The sequence below is a fragment of the Anabrus simplex genome, chromosome 14, assembly GCF_040414725.1.
Source record: "Anabrus simplex isolate iqAnaSimp1 chromosome 14, ASM4041472v1, whole genome shotgun sequence".
NCBI classification, from domain to species: domain Eukaryota; kingdom Metazoa; phylum Arthropoda; class Insecta; order Orthoptera; family Tettigoniidae; genus Anabrus; species Anabrus simplex.
In genome coordinates, this window is record NC_090278.1 from 59697089 (window position 1) to 59711535 (window position 14447).

At 37.9% G+C, this 14447-nt stretch overlaps 1 protein-coding gene across 1 annotated transcript in view; it reads right to left on the reverse strand.

Annotated features, from left to right (window-relative positions):
• Nucleotides 1–1979: 1979 nt before the first annotated feature.
• The window catches only part of LOC136885335 (E3 ubiquitin-protein ligase RNF169), a 311450-nt gene continuing 298982 nt past the window's right edge, over nt 1980–14447 (reverse strand). The window contains exon 10 of the mRNA XM_068230285.1: nt 1980–4518. Coding sequence (XP_068086386.1) covers nt 4222–4518 — 297 coding nt within the window. The 3' untranslated portion in view covers nt 1980–4221. The remainder of the gene's footprint in view (nt 4519–14447) is intronic.

Here is a 14447-nt window from a genome sequence, read left to right on the forward strand (position 1 = left end):
AGGCGTTACAACTAACTCTTCGCATCGATCCCTGGCGGTCGAAACTAGTCCGCAGTCTAAATCATATACTGAGCAATACATTTCTTTGACATGCGTAGAAACACTGTATCGTTGCCTCCTGCTGTACGCTGATTTCTTTGGAGTTCCTTAATCAGCTGCTTTTATGCACATTGCGCGCTCTTCTCCCATTAATACATTAATCAGCTGTTTGGTTACTGAGGTTAGGATGGATAGTGACGACGATTTTTTACACTCTTCATCCAGTGAAGAAGAGGAGGTACTATTTTTCGCAAAAAGAAACAGAAATGACAATTATTTAGGTGACGGTAATTATACAACTTTCTTCAGTTATTTATGTATTGTGTTACGTTAGGCCTATAGTTTATGAGGCACAAAAGCTACCAGGTGAAACAAAATATAATTGAAATACGATGTATTTTTCAGAAGAAACTGTTCCTCAGTATAATGAAAATGAGTTTTTCGAGCATTTCCGCATTAGCCAAGGAGTTGCTCAAGATATTACAAATCGATATGAAAGAAGTGGGCATCATAAAAGACATTATGGGCAATATGAGAAAATATTGGCATTACACCAGGTTAGTATAGTAATTGCGTTACTCCTATTCCTTGGAGTTCATGAACAAGAATCCATTCCAACACAACCCAAACGTGTATCAATCCCGGAACCGATACGAAGTCAGTGCATGCATATAGTGTGGTATATGGATGCATCCATGTACTGACAGCAAACTGCATGTTGGAAAGAACCTTTAATATAATATCTGACAAGAGAACAGCTCTGACACACAGTAATACGTATCTCTATCCTTTTTTAGGCTGATGTGGAAGTCGCGGGATAACATTTTTTCAGATATCCATGCTTTGATACATGTAATGTGTTTTCATGTAAAAATAAAATATGATCGTTTTACTGCAATTAACATTTTGGTTTAGGCTTTCGTTTTAAGCAAAATTATTGACAAAGTAAAACAGTGAAAAATATTTCAAGTAACTTTTTAAAATTATAAAATCAGGCAAAACTGTTCACTTCAAACACGTGCCTCCATTACTAGATATTCAAATTCTGTAGGCGACATGCGTGAAGCTTTCATACTGACCACTGACTGACTGGAATTGCAAATTGCGTAATTAATGTGAACTCCCATGAATTTCTTTACTGTCAAAAAGCCGCTTTATCCACCATCTCCGTGGTTGACACGATTTACTTTTTTAAAGGTTATTAAAATAAAGCTAGCAGCAGCCAACAGGACTTGGAGGGACTGTAACTACATTCAACTGATATAAGACTGTTTCACAGAAAACTAAAAGTGATAGGCATAGCAATATATGATACAGGATACGGTGATCTGATACAAGTGTCGATACATGTCAAGAATTTACTTCCTTGAGCAACTCACTAATGGGTAGCTCTCGAGCATCTACTACCCAGAATCTATTAAAGAAACTATTAAAAATAGTTTATGTTGGGTCCACCTTGTCAATACACTTTTAATGATTGAAAATGACTTATTTTATCATATATGTTTCTCGGAAAATGTCCATTCCCTTACCAGTGATGTCAAATCAAGGAATAAAACAATATAATACTATCTTTTGTTTTTCTTACAATTAGAGAACTATTGTATTGTAATTCACCATATCACTGAATAAAGAAACAAATTAAATATTATGAAAATGATCATTACATAAAATTTAATATTTTGATGAACTGAATGAGAATACCTAAATAAATTTAAGATCTTCAAGTTTTTCTTCTTTTTTCTTCCTTAAATGATCAAACGCTATTTTATACAATGGGTTCTCTTCTGTACTTCATGTACGTTTAATCAATGTAAGGAAGAAAAAGAAGAAAAAACTTGAAGATCTTATATTTAGGTATTCTCATTCAATCCATCAAAATATTAAATTTTATGTGATGATCATTTTCATAATATTTCATTAATTTCTTTATTCATTGATATGGTGAATTAGGATACAATACTTCTCTAATTGTAAGAAAAACAAAATATAGTGTTATATTGTTTTATTCCTTGATTTGAAATCACTGATGAAGGGAATGGATATTTTTCCTGAAACATGTGATAAAATACATCATTTTCAATCATCAAAAGTGCATTGACAAGGTGGACCCAACATAAACTATTTTAAATAGTTTCTTTAATAGATTTACACAAGTCAATGTAGGATCAAATAAAATACCTATTATGGTTAAGTTTATCAAAATCTAGTCCCCAGTTGTACATAGACCTACAGCTACTATATCAATGTAAATAAAATTAACATCCTGTCCCATATTCATTTTTATCCCAGATTAGGTATTCAAATTCAGTTTAATTATTTCCTCTGACCGTTTGTTACATCATGGAAAAATGGAAATAACAATGGAGATATTCAGGAATTGATGACTTTTATTACAAGGTTTATCAATGACGAGCATTGCTGATGTGGAAATTTTGTTATGATGGTGCATCAGATATAAACCGGAATTTAAAATTAGCGGCTGTGGTAACGAACAGAAATGGGTGGAGCTTTGAGAGGATGTTGGCAGAGGTGTCTGGAGAAGAGGTCTTGATGAATCGCACACTGCAGAGCGATCGCTTGCTTCAGAACGCCACGAGTGAGCAAGAGGTGCACACCTCCCTTGCGCAGCGCATCAGCATCAGGGCTCTGATGAGAGAAGACACCAAAGTTTCGGAAATTTTGAGAAGGTTCTGTGCACAGTTTGGGGAAGCAACCCTTTCATCAAAGACCCAGGTGTATGAAAGGCACAAACAAGTTTGGCAGGATGGGAAGCAGTGGAAAACGAGCCCCACCTAAGACGACCACTGACAAGAAGATAACATTCGTGCTGTACGTTAATTTACTGAAGAAGATAAGACGCATAAAAATTTCTGCAACTGCGTCACTCGTAGCAGTAAGCTTTGAAAGTGTTCAAGCCATCATCAATGGTGAACTCAATGTCTGGAAATTGTCTGCCAGGTGGATTCCTCGTCTCCTCACCCAGGAACAAAAGAAATTGTGCCAGAAAGTTTGTCAGAGGCATGTGAATCGTTACGAGTGACTACCATTTGTTTGTACCACTGAGAGAAGAACTGGCAGGAAAGAGATTTCATAACACTGCAGCAATAGAGGAGTATGTGTGTAACTGGCTGCACATACTTCTTCTTCTTTCTTCGAGGACGGGAAAAAAAACTTGCTAATTCCGTGGCAAAAATGTTTGTCAAATTCGGGAGATTACGTAGAAAATGAGGTGCTTATTTTGTTCTTGTTGGTGGATTCAATAAAACTGTAAAAAAATCCAATCCGGTTTATATGTGATTCACCTTTGCACGTTGTCTTAACAACATGTTAGCTGGAAATGGTGGTGGTGGTTGTTGTCGTGGCTGTTTTTCTGAACCAAAAAAAAAAAGTATGGTCATTAGTCAGCTATTGATCAGGAAAATAATTAAGATGACTATTGAAATCATAAGAAAAACATGAAGGAATGGTCACTCATTAAAGTATTAAGGAAAAAATGAATCTTAAAAAGGGTGGTTTGTTGCTGAGTTGTGCTCTGCCTCTTTCGTTGCTACTCATCTCAACTGGATGGCATTAGTGCAGCAATTATAATACAACTAACAGCTAGTCTAAAATAATCAGCACCGGGCGAGTTGGCCGTGCGTGTAGAGGCGCGCGGCTGTGAGCTTGCATCCGGGAGATAGTAGGTTCGAATCCCACTATCGGCAGCCCTGAAAATGGTTTTCCGTGGTTTCCCATTTTCACACCAGGCAAATGCTGGGGCTGTACCTTAATTAAGGCCACGGCCGCTTCCTTCCAACTCCTAGGCCTTTCCTATCCCATTGTCGCCATAAGACCTATCTGTGTCGGTGCGACGTAAAGCCCCTAGCAAAAAAAAAAAAAAATAATAATAATCAGCCAGATGAACAAAAAATTAATGCTACATCATGCTCAAAAAATACTTTAACAGGCGATGGATATGGGAAAGGAACTAGATATTTCTCCTTCAGTCTAAGCTGCCACTAATACCAGGTATCCATTTCATTATGGTTTCACTTCACATGCAACACACAGAACAGTATTACTACACAGGCACATTAAAAATTAAAAGTGAAATAAAATTTCCTTTTAAAAAGTCTCTTTTCTAAAATAAACAAGGAAATGGAGCGAACCAGTCATCCACAACACATCACACTCACACATTTACTTGTTCATGGCCTTCGTCCTGGCGAAAGCCTCTTTGATAGTTTTTTGGTTCTGCATCATCCTGGTCTTGCGTACTTTACCGGAGGAAGTTTTCTTCTCGGTCGGAGTCGCCTTTTTCGCGTAAGACTTCTCCGTCTTCTTGCGAGTGCCGTTGCGCAGGGAATACGGATTGTCCGAATCCTTGGAGCGATTGATGAACCTGTCTTCGGCCTCCCATTGTTCTTGCAGTTGCCTTGCCAGCTCTTCATCTGTGAGATGCTGTTGTTGACGGAACAATTCCCAGTGCAGATTTTTCTGAAACACAGCACAACAAAACTTCAGCGTCCTCCGCATAAACCTAGCAATTAAATAAGTGACAGCTTTACTGTATTTGTCCATCATCTTAACAGATAAACATTAGAAGAGAGTGTGAAAATTAATTCACCTATAACAGTAACAAGAGTACAATATGTTAACACATTGCTGACCGGATGCTTGAGCTTGTCACATACCCTGTGGACCGGACATTTTTCTACTAAGCATACTAGGGTGCACTTGATTATAAAAATGTACATAAATATTAAACCAGTCAATATTTTAACTTTAAAGTTGGTATGGGTACTCTCCAATGCCCCTAGTAGTAGTCGATCTGCCTTTACAAAACCATCTTCAGCGTCAATTCCTAACACATCATTAATGTTTACATCGTTGTCGTCGTCAGAATCACTTGAATAAATAAGCACACTAGGTAAATTACGGCCTGTAGACGCTAGAATATCACTTCCACTATCACTCTCACATTCAGTTTCTACTAATTCATTAGACTATTTCCATTTGAACGATCATCGGCATATAATTCTTCTAAAATATCGTCGTCAGCTAACACCGTATTCCGCAGGTGCTCCATTTTGTCATTGACTGAACCAGCAGAAAGAAAGTCGACGTTTTGAAATTAAATCAAAGAATAAAAGAGGCCGTGAATAAAAGAAAAGTGGCAGATATACATCTACGATTTATTCTACTCAATGTGCACGTCCAAAATAGTTCAAGATATGGCCAAGAGATGCCACAGGAAGACCGATAACAATGTCGTGAATAAAACCCAGATTTCTCGGGGCCCGTCACCCATGTGTTAAGATTGATGCTTTTACAGCCCGTAATTGTAGACATGATATAGGCTTTTTGGCCTTATGCCGTGTCAAGTAAATAAGGTGAAATTGTTTATGTTTCCTCAGAGAACTTTGCTCCGCGTCTTCGGAAGAAGATCTTGACCGTTCATGAGGAAAACTTCTACAATAATGAAGGTTTGAATTTAGCCGTTAGTAATAGGAAGTGGTACGTCAATTCGCCACCAGATGGCTCACTGCATGCTGGCACAGCACTTAACATTACAAGTGGCAGTTGACAGCGCCATCTAGAGTTGGATAGTCATTGAACACCATGGTGGTGCTGTTTATTGTTTTAAGAAGAAGTACAAGGAAAGGAAAAATTGGAAGGGATCCGACACTTCGGAAAGAAATATTGGCCAAAGGAAGAAAAGGGCCATGACTCTCTGCAAAACGTATAGAATTTCACCTTATTTTCTTGACACAGCGTAAGCCTAAAAAGCTTATGCCATGTCTACAAGTGTACAATATTTACCAGAAGCATATTAGAGAGACATACGAGGGTTGGGGAAAAAGTCATAGCAACTATTTTTTTTCTTGAAGATACCAGTCCGGCTGGAAAATGTGACATATACAGACGAAAAGACAAGGTGTTAACTACATGTGTAGACAATGAATAGCACTGAAATACTGTAACACACTAATTTATTACCGTAGTATACAGGGCAGTATGGCTTTCCCGGTGCAAAAAAAAAAATGACAACACAGTACACATAAAGTTGACATGACAAACCTGGGCCTAAAGACACTCAACGTTGTCCCTTGCTACTGACACCACACGCTGCCAACGATGTGGGAGGTGCTGAATACCATCTGCCTCAGCATTTCCCGCACCATGTGTGAATCGGGTCACCTGTTGGCGCACAGCATTAGCAATGTCCTCTCGTGTTGCAAACCGCCTACCACGTAGTGGTTCCTTAATCTTTCGAACACCGGGCGAGTTGGCTGTGCGCGTAGAGGCACGCGGCTGTGGGCTTGCATCTGGGAGATAGTTGGTTCAAATCCCACTGTCGGCAGCCCTGAAGATGGTTTTCCGTGGTTTCCCATTTTCACACCAAGCAAATGCTGGGGCTGTACCTTAATTAAAGCCACGGCCGCTTCCTTCCAACTCCTAGGCCTTTCCTATCCCATCATCGCCATAAGACCTATCTGTGTCAGTGTGACGTAAAGCCCCTAGCCAAAAAAAAAAAAAAAATTGAATGAGATCAAAGTCTCAGGGCGAAATGTCGGGAGAGTACGGTGGGTGGTCCAATTCTTCCCATCCCCAATGTCGCAGTAGCTGCCCTTCACACTCTGCTTTATGTGGTTTTGCATTGTTGTGCAGGATTATTGCACTGTCCACAAGATCCGGGCGTTTCTCACGAACACCACATTGTACCTGTCGCACCAGAAAGTCCCTGTAGTACTGTGCGGTCACTGTGCTGCCATGTGGAACAAAGTGGCAAACAATGACACTCCTGACGTCATATGCGACGATCACCATCAATGTGACTGGGGAAGGATTCTGATGGACCTTCTGCCTCCTTGGTGATCCAGCATGTCACCACTCCGCAAACTGACGTTTCAGTTCTGGTTCGTATGCCTTGGCCCAAAATTCATCGATGGCAATTATTTGTGACAAGAATTGATCACCGTCCTGTTGCCAGCATGCAAGGTGGTTGGAGCATATTGCATAGTGCACCCACCTTTGAACTTTCGTCAGTGCATGCAGTACCCACCGCGATGTGATTTTGCGCAGTTGCAGGTCATACGCAATATCCTGTGGACAGTGCGTTTCTTGATGCCACTTGCCCTCTGTAACTCCAGTAGCGTCCATCGTCTGTCTTCATCCAGGAGCTGCTCGATGACAGCACGTGCCACGTCGGTCCGCACACTGACAGATCGTCCCGAACGTTGCTCATCACTGGTTGACACATGTCCTTGCTGAAACTTTCCTACCCACCGTGCTACTGTACGGTATGGTAGGGCATTATTCCCAAGGGCTTTCACTAATTCAATGTGACATTCCATTGCATTTCTCCCTCGGAGAATGGCTATTTTGATGTAAACGTGCTGCTCAACATGGGTTACGTCCATCTCGCACGACACTCACCAACTGAATGATTTTACAGCCTTCCCTGCGCTACTACCAGCTATCACAGAGCCATCTGTTGTTCTGCATACACACTATGCCTAGAGAACTTCCACACGACACATATACGTTTGTGATCCGTTCACATATCTACAAGAAAAAAATAGTTGCCATGTCTTTTGCCCCAATCCTCATATTTTCCCGCTTAAAATACACTATGTAGCCAAAAGTCTCTGGACACCCTACTGAATATTGTTATGTGTTGGCAAGGTAGATAAATGAACATTAACACTGGTAGCGCTTAACTTCTAAAATATATTATCTATTTAATCTTATGAAGTAACACTTGGGCACACCAGAACAAACAACTTACATGACACAGTACAGAATTCACAATTACTCAGTTCGTGTTCTCTCTCAGTTCTCAGTCTTCATTCATACTAATTCACAGCCAGTCTTTATTCGCTAACATTTTAAAAAATAATTTATTCAGACGTTTTAGAAACATAGTACATTCTTTTCATCAGTGATTATTAAGTCCAACTTATATTGTTTTTGTTCTTTGATATTAGTAAATAACACTTTCTTTTGCTTAACCCAAAATTTAAAGAACCGATATATCATAATTCAACATATCACTAATAATAAAATACAATAACGAAAGCAAGAAATGAATCCCTAGAAGACGTATTATTCGCTTGCCTCAGTGAAAATAGATAGCGTGGTGTTCTAATATCCGGTCCTATGCTGCAGCAGGAAAAAGCGCTAAGTTTAAACAAAAAGCTAACTGATGGCAATCCTAAATTCATAGCCAGCCAAGGTTGGTTAGCTCGTCATGGCATACATCAGCTTTCAATGATGGGTGAAAGTTTTTCGGACTCCTCTCATCCAACGTCACACAAATTTGAAACAAAAGAAACTTACGTACTATTTCGGTAAACAGAAGTGAGTACAGTACGTACTGTATTGAGTTTATGTGCGAAAAAGTAGTTTAAAAAAATTCTTGTTAGATGTTACAAGATTGTGAGCAAATGAAAAATGACCTCGATAATGTTGAGAGATGGACAGTAAGCAATGGTATGATGATAAACGGGGTTAAAAGTCAGGTTGTGAGTTCACAAATAGGAAAAGCCCTCTCAGTTTTAATTATTGCGTTGATGGAGTGAAAGTTCCCTTTGGGGATCATTGTAAATACATAGGTATTCATATAAGGAAAGATCTTCATTGGGGTAATTGTAAATAAAGGGTACAGATCTCTGCACATGGTTATGAGGGTACTTAGGGGTTGTAGTAAGGATTTAAAGCAGAGGGAATATAAGTCTCTGGTAAGACCCAACTAGAGTATGGTACCCTCACCAGGATTACTTGATTCAAGAACTGGAAAAAATCCAAAGAACAGCAGCTTGATTTGTTCTGGTCGATTTCCGATAAAAGAGTAGCGTTGCAAAAATGTTGCAAAATTTGGGCTGGGAAGACTTGGGAGAAAGGAGACGAGCTGCTCGACTAAGTGGTATGTAATACAAATTATTATAATTTTGTTAAATACCACCTATTCAATACAATAATTACGTAATAAAAACGTACATATTTATTAAGTTGTTGATGTGGTACATGTTTCGCTCCTTTTTCGTGAGCATCATCAGCCAATTATCATTTACTTAAGGTTATATAAGATCATGAATCTATTCTATTGGATTAAATTATACTTGTAAACCTGATTGACAGGTCTTATAATATTTTGTACAAGTCACATAACAATAAAATTCTGTCTTTAACGTATTTGACTAAAAATCTATCAAAGTCTAACATTTTATTGATGAAACTCATCTGGTGAACATCCTTTTAAATTATTTTAAAAAACCTTTTGAGATCTGGCTAATTGTATTGATTCAATGTTGCTTGACTTGTATGGTTGCCGTTGAAACTTCGTTGACTATATTAACAATTTTCTACAGTTGATAATTGCCTACGTTATGAACATTTAACTTGTTCTCGATGTTGCAGGAGTAACATTTGTACAAAATGTACAAAATGATAAGATATCTCGAACATGGAAATGCAGCGAAACACAAGAAACATTCTGCAATGGGAGCATACATGCAAGAAACTGGACACAGTTTTACAACTACTGAAAGGGATTTAAAAATTTTAAGAAGAGTAGAAGAAGGAAAAGAAATGACGGAATTGGAAAACATATACATTCATTTAGATCAGCAATACAACAAAAATAAAAACCTAAATGACAAAATTGAAATAAAGAACCCCATTTTAGTACAATTACCGGAACTAATACAAATGCTTAAATCTGATATAAATAAATTCTATAAACATTTTAATCCGACAAAAGTTAATGGCTTATTGACGCAAACAAACTCAACTCCTCCCCTCACTTCTCGTAGGCAGTCCCCTCCACAATCTACTGTAGCTATCAATGCACCGCCTACCTTCACTTCCCCTTCCAACTCCCTGCCAAAACATAAACTTATCCACACTCACTCATATAAAACAAGGAGTGCAAACAGAACAACAAGTAGTTCTCAAGAGGCTAGGAGTAACACTAGAATATTACGCAGCAGAAAGAAAAGTAAATATCAATTCTTTCGATAAGAAGTTTATACAGAATTATAATCAAAACCCTAAACATATATTTTTTATCTTTCATTACAGATATACCAACAAGCCCAATTTGGAACACATGAGAACCATTCAAATTCTGCCTCACATTACAAAGTGTTTATGCACCAACAAGTTTGATCATAAACAATATTCTCGTATTGAAAACATAAAATTATTGCCAATACATTTTGTACAAATGTTACTCCTGCGACATCGAGAACAAGTTAAATGTTCATAACGTAGGCAATTATCAACTGTAGAAAATTGTTATTATAGTCAACGAAGTTTCAACGGCAACCATACAAGTCAAGCAACATTGAATCAGTACAATTAGCCAGATCTCAAAAGGTTTTTAAAATTAATTTTAAAGGATGTTCACCAGATGATCGAAACCGACTTTCAACCTATTAGGTCGTGTTACGTACACTTAGTACTTAGTACAGACACCAGTGGGATCCGATTTCGGGAGGTTGTGCGTCTGGTTGGCCATTTTTGTTCTGTACTTAACATCTCTTCAACACGTACTAAATGTACGTTACACGACCTAATAGTTTGAAAGTCGGTTTCGATTACAATGCGGTCGTGAAAATTCAATGTTCATTCACCAGATGAGTTTCGTCAATAAAATGTTAGACTTAGATAGATTTTAGACAAATATGTTTTAACTTAAAGACAGAATTTTATTGTTATATGACTTACAAAAAATATTATAAGACTTGTCAATCAGGTTTACAAGCATAATTTAATCCAATAGAATAGATTCATGATCTTATATAACCGTAAGTAAATGATAATTGGCTGATGATGCTCACGAAAAAGGAGCGACACATGTACCACATCAACAACTTAATAAATATGTACATTTTTATTACGTAATTATTGTATTGAATAGGTGGTATTTAACAAAATTATAAGAATTTGTATCACAAGTAGATCTTCAGTACGGACAAAAAATGAAATTTATAACCTGCAATAAGTGGTATGTTCCGAGCTGTCAGTGGAGAGATTGCGTGGGAAGACTTCAACAGACGAATAAGTTTGAGTGGTGTCTTTAAAAGTAGGAAAGATCACAATATGAAGATAAAGTTGGAATTCAAGAGGACAAATTGGGGCAAATATTCATTTATAGGAAGGGGAGTTAGGGATTGGAATAACTTACCAAGGGAGATGTTCAATAAATTTCCAATTTCTTTGCAATCATTTAAGAAAAGGCTAGGAAAACAACAGATAGGGAATCTGCCACCTGGGCCACTGCCTTAAATCCAGATCAGTAGTGATTGATTGATTGATTTGTACAGATTAGTAGCTTACATTTAATTAATAGTTTGTTTCTGGATTATCTAGATTTTCCCACCTACTCCAGATAAATGAGGTTCATTTTGATAATTAATTGTGCTTCTTTTGTAAACTGTATTAATACTAATGCCCTATGAGGGCTCATGTGACTGTTCAACAATATCAAGACCTCATCTCCAAGACTTTTAACGATTGGTGGACCAGTATATACCAAAATACAATCAAAATGAGTTCTTGCTAGAAATGTACACACTTTGAATTGCATTGGTCATTTGGTACATGTCAAAGCACCACCGAGTTTTCACAAGTACACCACATCTGGTCGAGGCAATGAACCTTGGTAGTATCATGTTATATCCCAACCAGTGGCAAAACTGCATCTGTTAACCACTTGACGTAATATGACGGATCTCTCCGTCCGCGTATAGTGTTTATTTCTGGACCTGTTCCAAGCCGGTTTCCTTTGTAAAAGGATTTGATATTAGTAAGGTAACCTCTTGAAAGATGGAAGCACTGTTTTATTCCACTGATGCATTCGATAAACACGTCTGTGCAGTTATTCCGTGGAAAGAATAACCTGTATCGTAGCAACTTCATCATAAGCAAAATTCATGGCTACCTCCAAGTTGAGTGACGAAGCGATTACAAGGGAATTTTTAGAAGAGATAGAGATTGATATACAAATAAACAATGAATAAGTAGAAGGGAAAGTAATTTGTGCGACAGTGAAGTAGGGGTGAGCAAAGTGCTGTTTTGCCGTCAAATGTGTCACTGAATTTTAGGCCTACATCTGATGCCACACCAACGGCTTCTAATCGTATTTTACATGATAGGGAATGGAACTGGGAACACGTAAGTAATACTCCAGAGTATCATTCATGCATCGCAACTGATGAAATAAATACTGTTTTTCAAAGGCGCCTAATGTCCTAACGAACTGCAAGTTGTGAACGAATTTCTAACAGCAGACTTTTGGGAACATCTAACCAAAGAGACAAATGCTTATGTCTTGTATCAGCTGCCGAAGATATGAACAGGGTAATGTCATATGAAAAGGAACACTGGTTTCCCGTATATGGGGATGAAATGAAGGCCCATTTTGCTCTGTGTATTCTAACATCACAAAATAAGAAGCCCTCACTCCAAGACAACTGGTCTAAGTGCAGGGTAATGGAAACTCCAATTTTTGGAGAAACTACGCCTTTCAAGAGGTTCAAATCTATAAATAAATTACTCCACTTATCTAGTGATGTAATTAAATGAAATAAGCTTCATAATGATAGATCCATATTGAACTGTGATTACAATAGAGTAAATTAATGTATTATTTGGGTCCACTTTTTCAATACAAAATGTAAATAGTTTAAATTACATAAATGATTAGGGACTAGTTTCGACCTAGTACTAGGTCATCGTCAGCCTAAAGCAAAATTAAAACACAAAATGTCGAAGAAATTAAACAATGTAAAGACACGTACGGTCTCGTAAAAGTACATACCATCCATGTGTTTTTACGTCTATGAATATCTTAAAAAAACGACGTAACTTCATCTCAGTTGTTCTTCGAATATACAGCAGCAAATTTAAGAAGCCAGCATATGTTGAATTCCTTGACCAACAACTGAAAAATTTCCATCCCTATCAACTTTTTAATGCTACACGGTGCACTGGTCTTTAATCGTAAATAAACGACGTGACTTCGGCTCAGTGGTGCTTCAATTGGATACCAGTATCTTAAAGGAGCCAGCATATTCTAATCTCCTTATCCAGCAACTCAAGAATTCTTTCTTTAACATCTTTTTAGTGCGCACTGGACTTTTTAATGCTATACGGTGCACTGGACTTTATTCATAAATAAACGACATAACTTCGGCTCATTGGTTCTTCAATTGGATACCTGCATCTTAAAGGAGCCAGCATATTCCAGCAATTTCCTTTCTATAACATCTTCTTAATATGCACTGGACTTATTATGAATCTCTTTCAGAGAGTTATTTTTTAACATAGTGCTGCACAATATCTCACATGGTATGTACTTTTACGAGACCGTATGTGTCTTTACATTGTTTAATTTCTTCAATATTTTGTGTTTTAATTTTGCTTTAGGCTGACGATGACCTAGTACTAGGTCGAAACTAGTCCCTAATCATTTATGTAATTTAAACTATTTACATTTTGTATTGAAAAGGTGGACCCAAATAATACATTAATTTACTCTATTGTATCTAGTGATGTCCCTGAAACTGCTGGTGATAAACTTAGGAAAGTAAGGCCTGTGCTTGATGTATTTTTAGATAGATTTCAAAAGGTCCATGTGCTTGGAGGAAAAGTGTCTATAGATGAAAGTCTGGTGAAGTTAAGGGGTAGGCTTTCATATGTAGAATATAACCCATTAAAGAGAGCCAGGTTTGGCATCAAAATATACAAGGTATGTGCATCTGATAATGGGTACTGTTGGAACTTCAAAATTTATGCTGGGAAGGAGAACGTCAGTGAAGTACCTAGAGTCAGATTACTTCCAAGTGAAAAAATAGTCATGGAAATGTGTGGAGAGCTTTTGGGTTGCTGGAGAACACTGTACATAGACAAATGGTACAGTTCACCAACATTATTCAGAAATCTACTGGATAATAAGACTTTATGCTGTTTGTACAGTGAGATCAAATAGGAAAATTCATGTCCAAGGAAGTCAGCAGCACAAAGCTGAAAAAGGGAGAACTCACCTTTGTTTCCAGTAATGGGGTTTTGGCTGTGAAAGGTGGTGCACGTGCTGTCTACACAACATAGCAGGCCAGAATACCTTGAAGTGGTAAAGAAGTTCAGACCCAATCTTGTTGTTGACTATGGCTGTGGAATGGGTGGTGCCGATTCCCATGACCAGAGACTCGCATCATTCCCCTTGATGAGGAAGTTTGTAAAAGGATACAAAAAATATACTTCTACATACTAGACATGACACTTCTCAATTCCAACATCATTCATTGCCTCCTCAACCCTGACAAGAAGCGAGTAGACTTTACCAGCTTCCGGATCAATTTGGCCGAACAGCTGTTGGCAAGTGTGACCTTGCCTGACTATCCAAAACGAGGATGCCC